General features: G+C 30.9%; 2 protein-coding genes across 2 annotated transcripts in view; one reads left to right on the top strand and one right to left on the bottom strand.

The window, feature by feature from the left end:
* Positions 1–14,819, top strand: part of LOC129219714 (A disintegrin and metalloproteinase with thrombospondin motifs 18-like) — an 83,885-nt gene extending 69,066 nt beyond the window's left edge. Inside the window, exons 16-23 of the mRNA XM_054854000.1 lie at positions 864–987; positions 2,374–2,618; positions 2,924–3,035; positions 5,303–5,426; positions 6,165–6,354; positions 11,123–11,314; positions 13,591–13,750; positions 14,681–14,819. Of these exons, the coding sequence (XP_054709975.1) occupies positions 864–987; positions 2,374–2,618; positions 2,924–3,035; positions 5,303–5,426; positions 6,165–6,354; positions 11,123–11,314; positions 13,591–13,750; positions 14,681–14,790 (1,257 nt within the window). The 3' untranslated portion in view covers positions 14,791–14,819. The remainder of the gene's footprint in view (positions 1–863; positions 988–2,373; positions 2,619–2,923; positions 3,036–5,302; positions 5,427–6,164; positions 6,355–11,122; positions 11,315–13,590; positions 13,751–14,680) is intronic.
* Positions 14,820–14,852: 33 nt separating this feature from the next.
* The window catches only part of LOC129219715 (GMP reductase 1-like), a 43,882-nt gene continuing 37,669 nt past the window's right edge, over positions 14,853–21,065 (bottom strand). Inside the window, exon 8 of the mRNA XM_054854001.1 lies at positions 14,853–17,090. Within this exon, the coding sequence (XP_054709976.1) occupies positions 17,088–17,090 (3 nt within the window). The 3' untranslated portion in view covers positions 14,853–17,087. The remainder of the gene's footprint in view (positions 17,091–21,065) is intronic.

Consider the following 21,065-nt stretch of genomic DNA (forward strand, 5'->3'; position numbering starts at 1 on the left):
GAAACTTTTCCTTCGTTTACTACTTGTTGAAAATAGAACTTTCAACTTATTTTAGCGTTTCCTCAATGTCATGTGTCATGGGGAAAACTGAGTTAAATAAGTACTAATGTTTAAATTTTACAGTGGCACTATTGCTAATTTATTAAATAGTCATAACCACCCTAAAAAAGCAAGCTGTAAAGGATAAATAATAGGCGTAGAGCTATATACTAATTCACTGTATTTAATTCATCTCATATTATACAATTGTAATGGATAATCTGTGTTGAACAAATTATAAAACTCCAGAGATCTAAATTATGCACTGTGTTTGCTAACATCAATATGAAAAACAATTGTTTTTTATACTCTTTTTTTAAAGCATGTGCATTTTCTGAGCCTTAGGCTTATGCAGTTGCATTATCTAAAATTGTATTTGATAAATTTTGTGCTAAATAGTTGGTAACTAATAAATCCTATGCTATGAAAGTGAATTACAGAAACCTTATGTTGAGTAATTGCTTTAGCAGAACATTTGAACTTATTATCTCTTGCACTAAAATTGAGTTTGATTAATTCTTTAGTTACCGTTTTAAATGTTTAGTTGAAGGTGAACTTTAGGATAAATGTTATTCTTTAAACAATCCCTAAATTTGTTTCATGTTAAAGTGTAGCACAAATGCATTCGCTACTTAATTTGATGAATTATTTTTTACAAATTAAGATAAACGAGCATTTAACGTTTAACTAGTGACTTCATACTTTTTTGAAACTTGCCTTGTTTCTTTCGATTGATATTGCAGGAAAAAATTACCTTGAAATATAAATTGAAAATTAACCTAACTGTTGATTTAAATAAAAAAACAGGAATTTTCTTGTTTCAGACTGTAGGCTGTGACAAAAGAATTGAGTCAAATGTCATGCCCGACTATTGTGGCATTTGCAATGGTGATAATTCTACATGTAAAGTCGTCAATGGAAGTTTTCACGCCAAAAATATTAGTACAGGTACTATTAGTTCATATTTCGCTTTTTAAATTATTTATTTTTAGTCAGATGCATCTAACGTTGTTTTCAGTACCATTTTTGCTAAAAAATGTGTTTTTTCTACAGATAAAAAGTTTCTATCGAACATTAATCCTGACAATAATAATCAGAAATTTGTGCCCAAGCAAATATCCTGAGTGTTGAGTGTTAAATTCTTTTGTATAGCTCCTAAGTATTACAAAACATTTTTTTTTAAATTTGTTATCTCAAACGTCAACCCCAAAACGTGGCGTTAGCGATGTCAATACGCAAATTATATAAATTTGTGTGCCTTAATATGACTCTTCCTACACCACTAACAGGTCCATCATTTTTGGGGGGGGGGGGGCAAAGTGTACTACGCAACGCAAATTTTATCAGAAAAAAAAACATGCGCACTTGTATGTAAAAGTATTTTTTTCAAAGCAAGGAAGGGCAATTGAGGCAGTGAGAAACAAAGGGATGCAAGTGGACTTTTTTTTAATTTCCAGAAAAACGCATTTAAAGATCAGATCCTAGGTAGGCTTTCATTGAATTTTTTTTCTAAATCATGTTATACAGCAGCACCTACCAGGGTTACTAGTACAAACTCTTGCCCCAAGACAGAAGAGAAGTTCACCTACCATTTGTGTACTGGTTAGCTCCAAATTTTTAATTTTGCCACTTGCATCCCTTTGCTTCTCACTACCTCAATTGTCCTTTCTAAATGATGGGAGCGACCACTAAGATAAGTTTTTACAATCATGGAAATTTTTGGTTTTGTATTTTCAAAAGACATAACCTAATTTCTCTGAAAATTCTCACCTGTAATGAAATTGCAATTGTCTTTTCGTTGATTATTTATTCCCTTAATTGTGTATTAACAAGTTGGGAATTTCTTTTCCATTCTTCCCTTTATACTTATGATTTGATACACTAATTTCAGATTTGAACATATGTTCCACTCACAGCTGCTGAACACATTAAATGTTGTTTTTTTGTCACAGACCAATACGATTGTTCTTTTTTGTATCACATGGGATTAATTAAAGTGTTGAAAGATACGCTTTTAATAACGAACATTTCAGCATGAAAAAGTATCAGGGGTTGATTTTTATTTTTACGTCCACATATTGTGGAAGGAAAAAGAAATGTTTAACTTTTTCCTTTCTGCGAAAAATGAAGTTTTTGAGGCATTTTTCTATTTTTTGAAAAAAAAAAAAAAAAAAATCTGTCATATTGTATGGTATAGTTTTGTAAAAGATCAAATTTTAAAATATGACATTTTGTGAAGTGGCCTCAATGTTGACCCAATTTGCGCCTGAATCGACCTCTGAATATCAGTTAAAAATGATAAATTCATAAAAGCTAATAATTATATTGCTTCAGGATATCACGAGGTAGTCAGAATACCGACGAACTCCAGACATCTTCACGTGTCAGAGTTGCAAGAATCACCCAATTACTTAGCTCTGCGAGAGGATGATGATGGTTATAAGCTGAACGGTAACTGGGTGTTGGACTGGCCAGGTCGGTACTCTGCAGCTGGAACTATATTTAGCTACAGAAGGTGGCCAGGCAAACCTGAAAGTTTAGTCTCAAAAGGGCCGACTACCAAGGAGCTTGTAGTAGAGGTAAATGCATTACATACCTTTAGCACTCATATGCACAAAGCATGTGTTCTTAATTTCAGTATTTTAGAATCTTGTTTTTGTACACAGACTAAACCATTTTAGTATATTGTAAGATAAAATCTTGAAATGCTGCAATAAATGTTTTAAAGAACGTTTAAAGTTTAATAACAATTAGCTTTGAATATGCAAAATGAAGTTTAATTTCTCAATAAAAAATTAATTAAATGTAAGTTTCTGTCTTCATAATCAACAAGGTTTAAGAAATAATTCTTATATAATAACTATCATTTTTATGATGTTTATAGGTTCTTCTTCAAGACAATGCAGAATCTGTTATAAATTATGAATTTGTCATCTCTTCCAACACTGCACATTGGCTGTTTCGTAATTCTTCTTGTAGCAAGACCTGTGGAAGTGGTAGTAACAGCTACGCTACTTTCCTTTACACATAAAGTTATCTAATTATGATATCATTTTTTTTGAAGTAAATCATTATAGTGTTAATGACATTACTTGGCTTATCATCATCAGGGCGTGAAATATACCAACCATTTGAATAAGAATTGCCTGAAGTTCTTAAGTATATGCCTGTCTGTGATATCATCAAAACACATAAGTTTTCTGAAGTGCCTAATCAGTGACAAACTTTTGACCAAATCCACACTACAGGCTTCTCTCAACATCAATACTTACTTTCCACCTCTAAGAAGTTGAGCTATGGCTTTAAGCAAGTCCATTTCTATCAAAGGAGAGCAATCAGTAAGAAGAGGAATTGTTAGGCGCAGAGTTGGGCTACCATTGCAACCCTTTTATTGGCGAGAAAATCCTGTACTGCTTGCTACTTCTTACCTGAATTATATTGTTCGCCAAATGGGCAATAACACTTCAAACTAAATCCGCAAGTTTTTAAACCATTTTCCCTCGCCCTTATTTCAACAAATGGAATTGTTTAATCGGTCAGGAAGGGGAGCTCAACTTGCCAGAGATGGACAATAAATACAGGGTTTGCCTGAATGATTCATAGAATTTCAAAAGACTGTATACAAGTATGTGACATATACATGTAGGCGATGCATGAAAGTACCCACTTTCCAAATTTCTGGTACATATATACTACAAATATTTAATGTATTCATCTCTGGACAACTGAAATATATTTCTTTATTGGAAAGGGTCCAAAGAAGGGCTACTAGACTAGTAAAGGACTTTCAGATTTCAATTATGATGTCAGAATTAAGTCTTAATATGTATAATCTAGAGCAAAGGAGAGTCACAGGAGACATGATTCAGTTGCTTAATTTATCAATATAAAAAATGTTAATGGGTTGAATTTTTGCACGGAAAGCAGGACGAGGGGACTATTGCTTTAAGCTATTCAAATCTCGGGTTAATTTGGAAATCAAGAAAAGTTATTACTTTAGTAGGGTTGTGGGCACGCAGAACAGCTTACCTGAAGAGGCTGTAATGAGTAAGTAAGGGGATAGATAACTTTAAGAGGGCTATTGATCTTCATTGCAGACTAATAACTGACCAGTTTAGCTGGACCCAGAGCCTCTTGCTGGTCATCGCATTTGCATTTGTACATCATGTTTCCGTCGATGTCCGTCACAGCATCAGCAATGCATGCTTGCAGTGCTAATGTTATTTCTACCTTAGGTGGTCACATGAAAATCAATTTTTTTTCACCTCTAATGCCTAGAAGAGTAGGCACTACAAGAACGCAACACTACTGCTGTGGCAGACATTGATAGAAACTCACAAAGAAATGGTTTTGATGGGAGCTGGATTACTTTTGAGATGAAAACCAAGAGACCAAAGGCAAACACATTGAAGATTTGTTACATTTACCAGAAAGTAGGATATTGAATGTATATTTTATGCATCATTTGCTTGTGTACATGGTTTACTTGTATAAAAGCAGTGCTTTAAAACCAGATGAATTGTTTAGGCAACTGTATACCAGTGGCATGGGAAAGGGGGTGGTAAACGGGTCCAGACCCCTCTCTTGAAGCTCAAAATTAAACTCCAATAATAAAAGCTAAAGTTATTCCTTTCTGTTTACTTATTTTTTTTAAACATCTAATTGATTTTATGTATGTATGATTGTCTCATAGAAAACTAGAAGTAAATTATCGCTCTCAACTATGAGATTTGACTATTTCTGAGCTGGACACCCTCTTTGAGGATTTCTTAATACAACACTGCCATATACTTATATTAATTTTTTTAATAGTAAAAATAGTTGTGCTGACTCGGATGCAACCTCATATTTTTATTCAATTGAAGCCAATACCTCACTTTAATCAAAACACTACTGAATTTGTTTCCATTGGAACTTTACTGCATGTATCTTAAATGCTTTTGCCTGAGAACTTCTTATTTTGGGTTTATTTTATAATCATGTAGTCATCATTTTCTAATAGTTATACTATATAGTGAGTCATATAACATTCACATCTGCAGGGTACATGGAATGCAGGCCCAGGACAACAAGGGTTGGTAGTTCTTTATATTGGTGAAACTGTATTATCCTTAATCCTATCCCTGCCTGTAACCTTATATCAGACTGTATGCTTTACACACATACAGTCTGATATATTGTTCAAAGATTCACAAATTTTATTCTAGAGATGAAAATAATAAGCTTTTTTTAAAAATTGTGAATATGCCCTCTTCCCTAACAGGAACGTTTAAGTCGTACCCCACATGTTTTGGAACCCTTGGCAAAGTGGATGAAATGTACTGTGATAAATCAACTAAGCCAGGAACCAAAATATATTCTTGCTCAATTCAACCTTGTCCTTCCCGGTAAGTAAGATATGCCTTTCAGAAAATATTTGTCTAAATTATACCTAAAATATAAATTTTGATGAGTTAAAATGCATCATCACATGGAAATTGATTACTTTAGACAAAATGTAAATACTTGTTCTTTTATTTCATAAAGAAGAAAAAAAAAAAAAAACCTTTGTACTTAAATACTTTCGACAACAACAAAAGTGGATAGCTCTATCAGAATTTTCTTCATAGATTGTCTTGTTCCCTTCTTATAACTCTTTTGACTAACAGCGTGATGCTTCATACTTTGAGAAAAAATATTAGAAATTATTATTTGCAAAAATTGCTCTCATATTAATTAATCCATAGGCATGGAAAAAATAAGTAATAAAAGCATTTCTAATCTAGTAAAAAAAAGTCGATTCTCCACTTAGGTAAATTTTACTTTGGCTGAAAAGCGAAAGTTATGGGTTATGATAGAGAACATAAGTTAAGTATAAAAATAAATATGTAGCTTGAAAAAGTCCAAATAAGTCCCAATGGTACATGTATTTAAAATGTGAAGAGCATCTGGGGTTTTCTTTCTTTCATTATGTTTGAAAAAGGAATGTAGCAATAAAGTTTCCATTAAAAATATTGCTACTGCTTTAAAGAGTAAATCAAAATTTTAAGATAATCCCAAAAATAAGCTAGGAAAAATAGCATGAAGTTATGTGTAATTACGAAAGAAAAAAAAAATTATAACAGAAAAGAAAATTTAATTTATAGGTGGCATGTAGGAAAGTGGAGCTTCTGTAAAGCGAATACTTGTCAATCTGAACAATACAGAGAAGTGTACTGCACCAGTGATGGCTTTAAAGTAGCAGATGAAAATTGCTCAACAGAAAGCAGACCTCACAACTCACAAAAATGCTCAAATAAATGTCACTTCAAATGGTTTACTGGTTCATGGTCTAAGGTAAGTATTATGTAAAAAAAAAAAAAAACTAGTATAATGAGTTCTAGAATTTTATACCAATCTTAGTGAGTTTGATCTAAAGTGCTTTAAAAATTCTGGCAGGAAAAAGAACCATAGCTAGAGACAATTGAGGATGGTTTTAGAAGTTTTAGGTTCTGATCAGTATTTAGAGCATTTCTTATTAGCGTTTATCCTACTTATTCAAAAGCTAATTTTTCTAAATTAATAAGCATTATATGCATCTTGGAATTTGGAAATGTCACAAGGGATAGGTTTCATTTGATAAAATGTACTAGATTGAAAATTAAAAGATTAATAACAAGATTATTGCAAAGGGACACCTTTTAGGGAGAGCAAAACTTTGATTACTTCCACAGAATATTGTTATTATGAAGTTAATCCTATTTAAAAATAATCAAGAGAGAGCATTGCCAATAAAACAGTACAATCATTAGATCAACTTTGAACCAATTCCTCTACTTTGACCTGAGCAGGTAAGCCACAGTGTCAAAAAATTTTTTAAAACCATTTCCCCCCCCCCCATTTTTGTCATGTATTTTACTTCAGCTTCGTTGGGCAAACTTGATTATTTGGCCTCCCCTGAAAATTAAGCATGAAAAGAATGTCAAACTCCAACATATTACTAGTGCTTGTAGGAAATCAAAAACGTTTCTCAAAATATCTAAAACTAATTTTTGTAGATACAGCTTGGTCACAGCAGTATTTTACTCCAAACAGTAGCTTCAGATTTATTAGGTTACACAAAGTAGTTAAGCATAGCAGGGTCCAGTGGTAGGAAAAACTTCATTCTTTCTGTAGCAAGCTACAACTACTTTATTAAAAATGAGGTCTAATTTATCAAAAGTGTTCAGGAGGTTTGAAAAACGAATTGGGGTCAGAGCAAAATAGTTTTATCTACTTCTCTGGGTACAGAATTGAGCACAAGAGCACAGCAAATCATGGCCCAGAGTAAGAAATTTTTATGTCAAAAAAACAAGGAAGTATCCCCATCTTAATTTTGGATATGTGCCCTTTTGGACAAAAACTTGAATGTTAAAAATTCCAATTTCACCAAAATCCCAATATTTTAACTTCTTATAGTCTCTTATCAAAGCACATAAACCTAAAAGTAGTAGATTAAAATTTGAGGCTTTTGGACATGTGTTACTTTGAATCTAAAAGTCTTCGTACTACAGATTCTTTCAGGATATGCCCCTTTTGTTCAAAGTAAAATGTGCAGAGGACGGATTTGTTACCTTTTGATCAAAAAGCCACACTTAACCCTTAAATGAAATATGATTTTCCACGTTTAGATTTCTTGCGAGTAAGTGATTTGATAAAGGTCATCTGTAAAATATAGAAAATGTCATAAAATAAATTTTTTCTTATAAGTGGATATGTTCCTTTTTGATAAATTACTCCTCAAATGTAATTAGTTACAACTACTTTTTTTGAAATGTAGTGACTACAAACTACTTTTGAAATAAAGTTGTTACTTTGCTACTTAAAAAATGAATGAATGAATAAATAAGAAACATACACGCACACCATTTGAGGATTGAACAAAAATTTGCTGAAATTAATAAATTATCACATTTGGACATGAAATATTACTTGGAATTATTTCTTTCTTTTCTTTTTTAAACTATTTTCATGAATATTCACTGCAAGAAAGGGTTTAAAAGTTGAAAGATTCAATTTTTTTACAACTCAGCTATTTGAAAAATGTAAATAAAAGCAGTCATAATTAGATTTAAATTTTACATCGGCATACATACTTATAAAACTGATTAGATCAGGAAAACATATTTTAAACAGAGGAGAAAAACTTTAATTTTCTATATTGGAACTAATTTTATAAGAACTATGTTTTGTAAGTATATTTTGTAACTTCAATCAAGGGTTATGGATCTAGACACCATCCCCTTTCTTACGCTACTGATAAAATGTTTCTTTGAAAACTTAATTTAAAAGTATTTTCCAGAAATTGCAACTAACTACTAATTTTTTGTATTGGACTACTTGCTACTCTACTTTTTTTTTTAAAGTAGTGCGCTACACTAAAAAACGTAGCTACTATAGAAGCTTTGTGACTTATAGCGGGCTATTTCCGATCACTGGCAGCGTCCACAGAAGGAAAAAAAATTAAGGTGGGATTTCCCACTTTTAGCTGAGTGGGATTGTTTAGAATTGAAGTAAGTTTTTTTTTTTTTTTTTTTCAGTTTAGTTTGTTGCTTTAATAAGATATATTTATTTGTACAAAATACAGTTTTAACATGCAAAATACTGAAAACAAAAATGAATTGTACAATAGCAAGTTACAGCCCTTATTAATATTTAAATCTGTTTCAAGGTCTGTAGGATTGGAAATATTCTTCCTTGAGTGGATTATTTACTAAATAGTGTGTTATTTAAGTATTCTAAATTGTACCAAAAACTTCATATCAATATCTAAAAAAAAGGGCTGAAAATGGCGATCATGATAAAGGACACGTTTGATGCAACTTTGGCATTAAGCGGGTTTAAAAATGCTTTCATTTTAGTACAACTAGAAGCAAAAGTTCTGCAGGCGTTTGAACGTTCAGCAAAGCAAAAGAATATCAATCTTTTCACCCAGTTTCTTTGTGGCTAAATTCCTAGATTCTTCTGTTCATTGAAAATAATAAGATGGCAGTTGAAAATTATCCTCAGTCATTCCATTTATATTGGGTGTCTTAAAATAAACTAGAAAAATTAGAAATGCATAACGTCGTGATCTTTTTAACGATTGTTCGCTAATAGTGAACAGCGGGAAAAGCCCTCCAAGGGGTTTTGATTAAGTGGGATTTTAGAAAAAGTTGTGGTTATCGCACAATCCTGCATTCTAGTGTGTGTTCTAGTGCATAGTTTAATTAACTTATAATGTTCATTAAAAAGTAGAAAACCGATATAATGCAGCTTTAGGCTATATAAGTTTCTTTGAAATAAAATTTGCTAAAACATTTCAAAGTGTACAAAATTACTTTTAGGACTGACAAGTAATAACTTAAGTAGCTGCATGCCCAGCATTGCACGGGGGGACCTAAAAAATGAAAGATGTCTAGTTGATGTTTTTGTATTACTCTGACATCAGTTTCTAACGCGTTAAGGAATAAATAAATGCACATAATGCAAGGTTTTCAAAACACCAGTTGAGCATATTTTTGGCAAAAATGTCCTTAACGTCAATCATAGTTATCAATGATACAAGTTATGAGTATTTTACATTAACACAAAAGATGAAAATATATGCATTATCAACTATAATCTGTGCTCACATTAAACTGAATTACATCTGATATAGATTATATCTGAAATATTTATGTACAATTACAATCGGCTTTTTACATAAAATGACATACCTATATTGTTTGGTTGGTTGACTTTGTGAAACTAAAGCACCAAGACTTAATAAATACCAATAAGCATTAATTCAATACCAAGTCATCAGATTCCAATTAAGCTTTAGTTAAAATCCTTAAAAACAATCTTTTTTGTTCTACTCTGTTTCTTTGAAAGAAATCCAAACACTCTTAATTTAAAGTGTTCTTTTACCGATACAAAACGTATTTCAAAAGTAAAAACAGGAAGGAAAAAGAGTTATTATAATTTGAAAACTCACCCATGTGAAAGGAAAAAGTCCACAAAATGAACATAATTAGTCTCATATCCTAAATTTACCACAATATGAGGCTGGTAATGATAAACTTACACTACAATAAACATAACTAAAGAAACAACTTTCATGTGCTGAAAAGAGTCAAGAACGTTGGCTGTGAAAAATAAAAAAAGGATAGACGATAAAATAAAGGTTAGAGTAACAGATCTATATGTCCGAATAGAGCAACAGATTTTAAACTAAGATAAAATAAAATTCTAGATGGAAATGTTGTTTAAAGATCTTGACAGCAGCCAAAAAAATCTCTTTTAAAACAATTATTAGAATTTTATTTGCTCACCCATATGCAAAATGGCAACGGGAAAGAAATAAAAATTCCTGAACAAAATAAAATTCCTGTTGGACTCTCGATTCCCAATGATTCTTGAGAAGATCTATCTTCACATGAACGGACCTGAACAGATTTTAATACTATGGATGCCTGAAATTCCTTTGGTTTCCACTACATTACTGCTTGTTTTATCTCTTGGGTGGGGGTGCTGGATTCGGAGTCGCTTGACTAATGATATGAATAAAAAAATAGTAGTCTTTGGAGCTCCATCTAGCTGGTTAAATTGTATGTAGAGAGAGATACAGGGCACCCTGGAGTTTAATGAACTATATTAATGTTTAGTTCATTTGGCACAGAAGGATATCTTTATTGAAAGCTAGTTTAAGGAGAATGTCTTAATATTTCATTTGATAATTTATATTTATAACATATTTGTATACAAAATGATAATTCAGTCTTGTCCCTCGTCCTATATCTTAGTCTATGTAAATAAACACTAAAAGTTTTCCAGTTTTGAAATTGGTCTTATGTTAATTGGTTATGTTGATAGTGGTTAATGTTAGCATGTTAAACTCTCCAAAGGATGGCAGGTCTGTGGAAAGAAGCAGGAACTTGAGATTTGACATGCATATTTAAAATCTATTACTGCTTAGGAATAGATTTATTGGGATAGACCAATAAACTATGAAAAAGTTTTTCTTTTGAAGTCAACTATTTATTCTGAAATTTCCATTTTCTACACAGATTTCTTTCATGTTTTTAAATTGAAATACAAGCTAACAAATCCAAATGTTTTTCAGTGCCGTGGTGTATGTTCTGGAGGATTTCAAATAAGGTCCGTCACGTGCCGGCAACACATGAATGGAACTGCAGAGAGCTTTTCTAATTGTGATAGGTCACTACAGCCTCCGCATATTCGCAAATGCAAAAATGAAAACTGTTCCCAAAACAAAGATCCAAATGCCTTTTGGGTAACTGGACCATGGAGTGAGGTTAGTAGCAAGATAAATTTAATGATTAAAATCATGTTTTTTTTAAGTTTATTAATTTCTTGCAATAGTGTTTGAAAAGTGTTTTTAAGTTCATCAATAAAAATATGAAATAAAAAAAAAGTACTTTCGGAAAAATTAATCCTTAAAAGGGGCTCTTTACCCCTTTAACATTTAATAGATGGGTGGATCTACACTCGGTTTATGGCATTTCTTAAGATTGTTAAAATATGGTTTGAATATGTTGCAGTTATCTTGCTGTATTTTACATTATTACTTATTAACATAACTAGTAATACAATGGTACCAAGAAAAAATAACACAATTTGCAGAAAATGAAAAACTAACACAGCATACTAACATTTCAAGCAAAAGCAAATACAAGTAACTAATCCTAGGAAGTCGATGGAAAAACTCAAAAGTTACGTGACCTGTCCGTTAAGTGTAATAAATAAAACGCCAAGCACTTTTAAGTCAATAAGGAAATATTTTATACCAATAAGTAATGTGTGTAAAAGAATTTTTTCTAAGTTTGAGAAGGCGATGAGTTGTAAAATATGAATGTGCAAAATTTAAATGCATGTAAATGGAATGGATGCCTTGATTGAGACAGGTTAGATGAAGCTAGTTTTGACTCTCTGCTTCCAAAAGCATTTCTAAAAGTAAATAAACCAAAAGTGATAAATTTTATCTTGATATATTTTCGGCAGATACAGGTTGTGGCATATCAATCTCCCCTTTTTTGTCGGAGGTGCTCTGTGAGTTGTGGGAATACAGTGGAGGAAGTGGTTATCGATCGACAGCAGTCTACAATCACAGTAATTACTACAGTATATATTTGCAGTAACTGCTACAGCATGGCAGAGTGAGCATTGTTGTGGATGAGGGTCATTCCACGAAACACTCAACCCCTTGTCCCGCACAGGACAGTTCATATATTTCATTAAAAAGTAATAATTTTAAAGGAAAATCATTTTTTTTTGCTTACGATATCACACATAAGTTTCTTATTTGTTGGAAGCAAAAAAAAAATGTTTCATTATTATTTTAAAGTATTTATAATGACATATATGAGGCGTCACATGCAAGACAAAACGACAGTTTTCCATGGAATGGCCTATGTGCATATTCATAATGGTGGTTCTTTGAGAATTACTCAGTGAGCATTTTGATTTCAGTTAAAACTTGGAAATCATAATCCTGTTCCAGGTAGAAAAATTATTCATGTTTTGGTATCAAATATAAGAGCTAAAAGTTCTGCACTGAAAACAAAAACGCTCAACCAACCATTGACTAAAACACAGAAATGTGATCCATGTGAGAGTGCCCATTCAGGAAGCTCCCTTCAACATTAAACATGCAGCTGCCCTGTGATTGTCTGATAGCAATGTAAGAAAAACCCTGCACAGCGATACTAATACAGTGAAACCAGTGTATAATGATACTGTCTATAACGATAATCTATCTATAACAATATTTGTTTTTGGCCCCAGCAAAATGTCAGCATGAATAATCAAACTGTCTATAAAGGTAACCTGTCTATTATATTTTTTTAGGTCCCAACACTATCGTTGTACAAGGGTGCCCATATAGGGGAGCAAGGGGTGAGGGGGGGGGGGGCTCGAACCCCCGCCCCTTTGAAATTAGAACTTCCTTGCTTTTAATACTTTTTTCTTTGCAAAAATGTAAAAACATTTCTTCTCCAGCCATTAATGAATAAGTTATTAAAAATGTCAAATTTTAATGACTCAAATCTGTCCTGAAATCAGTTTCCATGGGGAAAAAAACCAGCTAACCACAGGGAAATTATTTTAATCCCCGCCCCCTTGCAACTTTGCATATGGGCACCCACATTGTTGTAGACAAGTTTTACTGTAATGTGAAGTTTTTGTAGCCGATAGTTTTTCTATCATGCGGGCCAAGTTGGAATCAAATACAAAAGGCTCGCCAAGTAGATCTCTAGGAACCACCATCATGAATATACTCATCCGCAACAAAGTTAGATGTTCATCCTGCCACTTTATTGCTAATTCACAAATAATATGTATACTGCTATCAATTGATACCACCTTCACCATCACGTCCCAGCTTGAACTCACACAGCCCCCTCTCAAAATACAGGAGGTTGATAAGTCACACCCTGTATAAGATTTCGTTTAGCTAAATCATTCAATTTTATAGTAAAACTTAATATTTTAGCTCAAAGGTAGCTTTAAATGATTGTGAAATCCTTTTCTTTTTAGTCCTTTTTGTAAATAATCTTCCCTTTTGTTTCCAAGTGCAACACTCAATGCGGGCTTGGTGAACAATTTAGGAATGTGACTTGTGTGACGAAGCATAGCAGAGGGTCAATATCCAATTTTAACTGTGAGAACAGATCAAAACCACATTTAAAGCAACAGTGTTCTAGTAAAATATGCAAAGAAACGTCAACATTGGGTAAGTTGAAATTATACACATTTTTATCAGTTTATTTTCAGACTTGAATGTTTAACTATGAAGGTGTTCACAAAGTAAGGTTTTAAGTTCTGACAGGTGTGCAGATTCTCTGTATGAATAAAAATCAGGTTGAAGAGAACAAAGCTTTCAAACAGTGCCAGTAAATGGAACTGGGTGTAATTTATAACCTTCAAAAAAAAAGTGCATAATTCCCTTTTTTTCATGGGAGGAAGGATAAAACAAACTATTTTTCTAATAAAATAGTTTCTATTTGACAAGTTAAAATATTTTCGGTCCAATGGATGATTAAATAAAATAACAAATAGATAATGAAGAAACCAATGAATAAAGTAATTGATCAATGATAAAAAAAATGAGTAAATATGAGAATTAATAAATGTAGGCAAACAAATAAAATAATGAATATACAGTATATGATTTAATAAATGATTGAATAAGAGAACAAAAATGAACTACTTCACTTTGGCTTGCATACACTTGACTACTTGTATAAAACATTTAAAATAAAAATAAGCTTAATATTAAATAAATAAAAGCTACACCGAATAATTAGACTCAAGATATGTTTAAAATGTCAAAACAAGTACTTGATCATTTTATAATAACTAAAATAATTTTTGACTTACCACTAAAGATTACAATATGAGTATCAACTTTAGGTTATCATATGCTTAAATCCAAAGAGAGAACTTTTTCCTGATGGGAATTGACTACATGTGTAAGTACATGGTTAAAATATTACAGGGTATATAGTGCTAAAAACAAATATTCACCATTTCACTTTGCCCCACATTCCCCTACAATTCTTCAATAGTTTCGCATAAATTATCTTCTAGATACATTCTGCTACAAATAGCATTAAAAAAAATTAAGTGTCTGCTGTCTCATTTAAAGAAATTTCTTTTCTAGGTTGCAGTGATCAATACAGCTGGTGTTCATCAAACTCCATAGATGAAGAACTGTGTCATTTAAAATTTTACAGCTCAAACTGTTGTAAGTCATGTCATAAATACATGTAAGTAGAAAAATCATTTGAATGAAGTAAAAAGTGTGTTTGGGATTCATGATTTGAAAACAATAATTGTGGAAAAGTTAAATACATTTTTATTTGATTTCAATTCTAAATAGCTTTAGCAAATTATTAAACAAAAGGAGTAAGAGGTATACACAATTTTCACCTTTTAAAGAGAGTAATATTACATAAAAATCATAAATGAACACAAATGGTAAACTATCCTACAGAAATGAACAATATGTAAAATCAGATCAATATAACATGATTTTAAAATAGGCATAGATGTTGAATTGGTTCAATAAGAAAACATAGAAGTATAATATGAGATTCCTTAAATAAAATTGCTACATTTTAATTGGAATTTAAAAAGTTTTGTGTCAAACTTTCCATTAAGAAGAATATTTTAACAAATTTAAAAAAAAAACTATTACACATGTTAAAGTGCAATTAGAATTCACTTCTGTCACAAAAAAAAAAAAAAAAAAAAAAACTTAAAAATACAACAAACAAAACCAATTTCTTATGCAATACATATTTAACAGTGACTTTATAAACAAAATGTAGCAGTTTCAATGCTAAAATAAAGCAGTAGTTAATAAGAATATAATTTTCAAACAATAACAAGTTTGTTAAATTGTATAACTAAAATATCATGAATATGGAATAACAAAACAAATTAAATCACCGATAAATAGAAATTCATATGATTGTAAACTATAAATGTAGTTGTGCATGTCAAATATTTCTTATTTTTTAAAAATCTTTCGGATGGGAAAAGAATAGTTCAATTCAGTTACTGTTATGGCACACATGCATGATTTTACAATATGCAAATCATCCAAATATTATGATTGGACACACTTCAGTTTTATCTCAGCATCTCAATAGTGTGAAGATTTTATACATGGATTTTTCTCATCAGAAGAAACAATTACTCTTATGATTTGATATTACTTGTACAAAAATCCACTGAAAACTTTAATAGGCCAATTCATGTGTCATGTTATGAAACTTAGAAAAGTTGAGAAGCATAAAATAAACATGTACACAATAATGGAATATTGATACAAAACTAAAACTTAATACTCTGAAATTTAAATGAAAGTGTCTTATGCAATTAAACCCCTCTTAACGGACATCCCTCAAAGAAAGACACCCCTCTTATGTGGACAATTTTTAATTCCCCAGTTCCAATGCAAATAACATTATTGAGGCCCTGTCCTGGCGAATACTTCTCTATTGCAGACAAAAAAAATTGTCCCATTAGTGTCCACAATAGAGGGATTTTACTGTAATTAAATGCAACAAAACAAGTATTTGCATTTAAATAAAATGAATAAATTCCATGTTACATAAAAATGCATAAATAAAAAATTAAATTTTTACTAATAATATATACTTTCTGAATAATTTACACATTTTAATAATTACAATTGCATGACATTTACACACAATGTGTGCTGTTTAAGCGATAAAAAACGAATTTCCTACATAGTAAAAATTTTAAAAAGAAAAAATGTAAATTATTTTTAATAAAGCAAATTTTGAGTTTAAATAGCAAATTTTAATTACAAGGTTCTTTGCTTAATTTGAAAGTTTTATGTAACAACTAAGGTTAGCATCACGTTAATTGCAAAGTAAAATAGAGTAGAAAGCAAAAAGTTTACACATTGTTATAACACAAGCTCATGATAAGTGAAATGCTGTTAAAATATACTGCGGTTTTAGTTAGTTGACCAGCGGTGTTGACGAAGTTTACTTCTTTTTTCTGGAACAAGGCAAGGTTAATTGGAGCTGAATTAAGTTGGGTTACTTTCATCCATTTTGCAAACATATTTCAACTTAAATTCGCGACAACCAACCTTTCCTATAACTTGAAAAAGAGGTAAGCATTGTCAATGTTGGAAGTCAACTTACCAGAGCAGCACTGTAACTACCAGGCAAATATATTGTTAACAGTGATTATGTAATATGTGCAACTCACGGGGAATTCAGATGATGCATGTCACTAAAGGAGACTCATACCACACATTTGTTCTTAGAGAGGGGAACTAATTGCACTTGTATATTTTACACATGCACAATAATAAAAATAAGAGATTAATTCTAATATCTATTTTCAAGCAGGATGATTCAGAACAATTTCAATGGAAAACAAAGTTAACCATAGAACTAATATAAAACATTTAAACACTGATGTATTTGAACATGACTTGCATAAAACAAAACAAAAGCTGAACAAACAAACATGCTAAGGAATTCTTGATCTGGCATGCAACTAGTCCACACTCCACGTGATGTTTACTATAAGAAATTCAATTAAAAGAAAAACTTATTTCAAACATTTTATATTTTTAAGTAAAAAAATTAAACATTTGTGAAATGCAAAATTCTAATTATATTTCGCAATAAATACGAACACAAGAAACATAACAATTTTATATTATGATATGTAAATTTTAAAAATAAAAATATAAAAAATAATGTAACATTATAGCTATACGCATATCGTTATTTTAAATGTATTTCAAAACAATTTGAAGCTATAGAGAAAATTAAGTAAGCAACTTTAATAATTGTTGGAGCAAGAATTGTAAAAAAGCTGAAATTACTGGAAAAGCTTGTGGTTTTAATACTGTTGTTGCATAAATATTAGTACTGACTAGGAGAAAAGTACAAATAGCACTTTAAACATAACACAACTTCGAAGCTGCTTTTTATTTTATATTTTAAAAAGCATTAATAGTTACAGTACAGAACCTTTTATTCGGAATCCAGAAAACAAGGAACTTTTTGCTCTATTTTGCTGGCCATTTTTGAAAAGAGCATTTTCTCAAAATCCCTAAAAGGATATGAATGGTTTTTCAATACCATATTGCTCATGTAGAATTTGGGAAATTTAGAACAAAAACAAACTGTAAGGTCTGACACAGTCTAATACAATGTTTTATTGAATAGCCATTAATGAAAGTCATTTATAGCATAAGTGACTATGCAAAAAATGGAAAATACCGAATAGCAGATTAAAATTTTCTGAATAGTTGATTATCATGGAATCTATAGTTTGTTAATCAAAAGACTGTAATAAAGCTACAAGTCAAAGAGCAAATTCCCACCGAGACTAATTAAATGCAAAAGCAACAATAAGCAACTATTATAATTGCAAAAACAAAAACTTTACAAGAAGATCCCGTACACAAGAAAATAAACTTTTTGTACCCAAGCCTAAAAAATTGCATGTTTACGTTCATAAACATGTTTTTTACCCTTCATTTTTTTTGTTGAGGTTCTTGAGAATGTTTTCAATTTTACGTTTTTAAATGGTTCTTTCATTTAAGATTTATGAAGAAAACAGTTTGGAAACACTTCTATTTAGGGATGCATTAATATTCATTATAGTAATTTGGGTTTTATAAACAATCAACAAACAACATTTTTTAGCAATCTAGAAAATTCATACATCTGGGATAGAAACGGTTCGAAGCATTCCGGATAATTGGTTTTCTACTGTAAGTCAAATTATAGATCCTGTATGTTCTTCAAAGAGTAAATAAATGTTATGTGTGGTTAAAGAAAACATTTTAGGTTTCAAATTAACAGTTGAAAGTATTATGCCACAAGTGAATTCTCATGCAAATAAATCATTGAAGGAATCATCCAAAGTTTAAACATTCAATTAACGAAAAACACTTTGAAAATTATTTCAAGGTCTTAAGTTTGAGCATATCCAATATGTTTATTAGTATTACAAAGCAAGCATTCATTTTAAATGAGAAAATAACTATTGGTTATATGATGCAAAAAGCGAAGCATTTTCCCCACATATTTATAGATGCTATTTTAAAAACTGTGATATAATATCTTTCATGCAAGAAACGTTACTAAAAGTTGTACATGAAAGAAAAATGTCATATATGGCAGAAACATTTAAAAGTTGTTCAGTGAAAAACAAAGTATATGAGGGCAAGTGGGGAGGAGCGGACAGATGCATTTACACCAACATAAAATGTTAAAATTCATATCAAGCTTGCACAAAAGATGTAGTAGCTTTAGACTCTTGATTGGATTTAAAAAATTGGATCTAAATTTTCCTCGTTTTATTTCAGCATAAATGCAGCTGTATTACTCCTTCCAACTTTCTCCTATAGATTAATTTATATCTAAAAATACTGAAGGAGACCCCATAAAAATAATATTTTATTTAAATACTTAAGAAAATTTATCATTGACTGCAAAGCCTGATAATACAAAGCCTTTTATTGTAAATGATAGTCGGAAAAAATATTAAGTACTAATTTTTAAAAAGAGTATTGCTTGTAAATGAAATTTACAGTAAAGGTAAAAAAAATATCAAGAGAAAAAGTAAGGAAAATTACAATCATACCTATGGGTGTACATATTTAATAATTTGTTTTGATAATTTAAGAATATTACGAAGTAATATACAGTCGAGTCCCGACTTATTCCAGGGATGCGTTCCAAGACTCCTCGTGTAAGTCGAAATTTCGCGTTGTGGAAAAATGTAGATATAATTTTTTTAGAAGCATACCAAATTCTTTTAGATGCTTATTAACACCTCTCAGACTGTTTTAAAGCATTCCTCAACTATAAATTACAGTTTCTTACTTAAAGTACTAAACTTTTACTGTATTTGAAAAATTAAAAAGAGCGGTTTTATTCAACATGAAATACTTTAAGGTGCACAAAATGAATGATCAAAGACTTAAACAAAACAACACTGTACACACAGTGGATTAGTATTAATAATTGTGAGTAAAAAATGAAGATGATGATTTATGCTCCATGATCAGATTATTATCTAATACATTTTAAAATATGGTTGCTTTGCCTTTTCTTTAATACGTTTTTATTTATGGCAACAGTACATCTTCCTATTATCCCTAAACCACAATACAAGAGCAGCTTTCATTTTCATAATATTTACTTTGCTTAGACATTACTCTGCAAGCTTCAATATTGAAACTAAGTTTTGAACTTTTACGGATATCTTTTTGTTTCGACATGTTAATTGTATGCATGGTAGATTCACTCATATTTGTGTCGTGCTACCGTTGACGTTTGGTAGTTGTTCAAGCATATCTAGAATCTTAACCCTTTTCTTGTCAGAAACTTTATTTTTCCTCCCATCTTCAAACTTTAGCTCCGTGCACTAAGATGCCATTATATTTTATCAACTTTAATATTTAGAATGAGAAAAAGATAAATGAAAGATACTGAGCAGTTATTTGATGCAACAACAGCGGGATGTGTCGACTAGTTTGATGTGGGAACTTTCGCTGTCAGTGATGTTAAACTTATGTAACAATCAGTATTTAGTAGCCGATACTTCCTTCGAAAATTATTCGTGTCGTGGACGAGGAATTTGCGTTAGCTATAAATTCAAAAAATTCATGTTATAGCAATTTCGCGTGAGTCGAATCGCGTTGTAGCGGGAGTCGACTGTATATGAAATTTTACTTGTTTAGAAAAGTCATGCACTGTCAATCTTTGGTTGAAATGATACACATTTTTATTATTGAAAGAAGTATAAAAATAGGGAGGGAAAAATAATTTGATCTTTATAGCATGTGAAATCTAAAATAAACTGAAAATTTCTCTGAAATTATCGTGTAAAAGTGTGTAAAATAATACATTTATCACAGTATTTCTTTTGATGAAAAATGCTCTTTACAATTAAGACTAATACATTAAGCTTCACAAAGCAATCTTAGTTTCTTCATCAAAGTACAAATGTTACCATATGCTTTAAAATCTACTTCAACCGACAAATCTGACTTACAGGTAAAATTAAGCGAAATTCATATAAGTGAAGATAACGCAATTACTTTTGTAACTATTTCCCAAAAAGGTTTTTCTATCCCAATTGTACCAACATCCAAAGTTAGAATTTCATCAAATATTAGGAAGCTCCTCAAGCAGGCACACAAGCTCTCTAAACTTTAATATTTTATGTAAAAACATGAATCAATATTTTGAAATAACTTGTACACATTTTCATATTTTTTTATTTAATCAACACTTTCACAGCAATTTCCAAGAGAGATAGACATAACTCTTAGCTGCTAATTGTTGAGAAGATTTAAAAGAATATGGTAGCACATGTAATGTTACACAAAGAGTAGAAGATGTTATATGTAGTAGTATTTTAACGTTGCAGTGAATTCTTATCAAAAATAAAATTTGAGACTAGTAAAAAGCAGAAAAAAAAGGCAGGTAACACAATGATAGAAAAAATCTTCAAGTAAGTTTAAATTACAT

The sequence above is a fragment of the Uloborus diversus genome, chromosome 4 (assembly GCF_026930045.1).
Source record: "Uloborus diversus isolate 005 chromosome 4, Udiv.v.3.1, whole genome shotgun sequence".
Lineage (NCBI taxonomy): Eukaryota > Metazoa > Arthropoda > Arachnida > Araneae > Uloboridae > Uloborus > Uloborus diversus.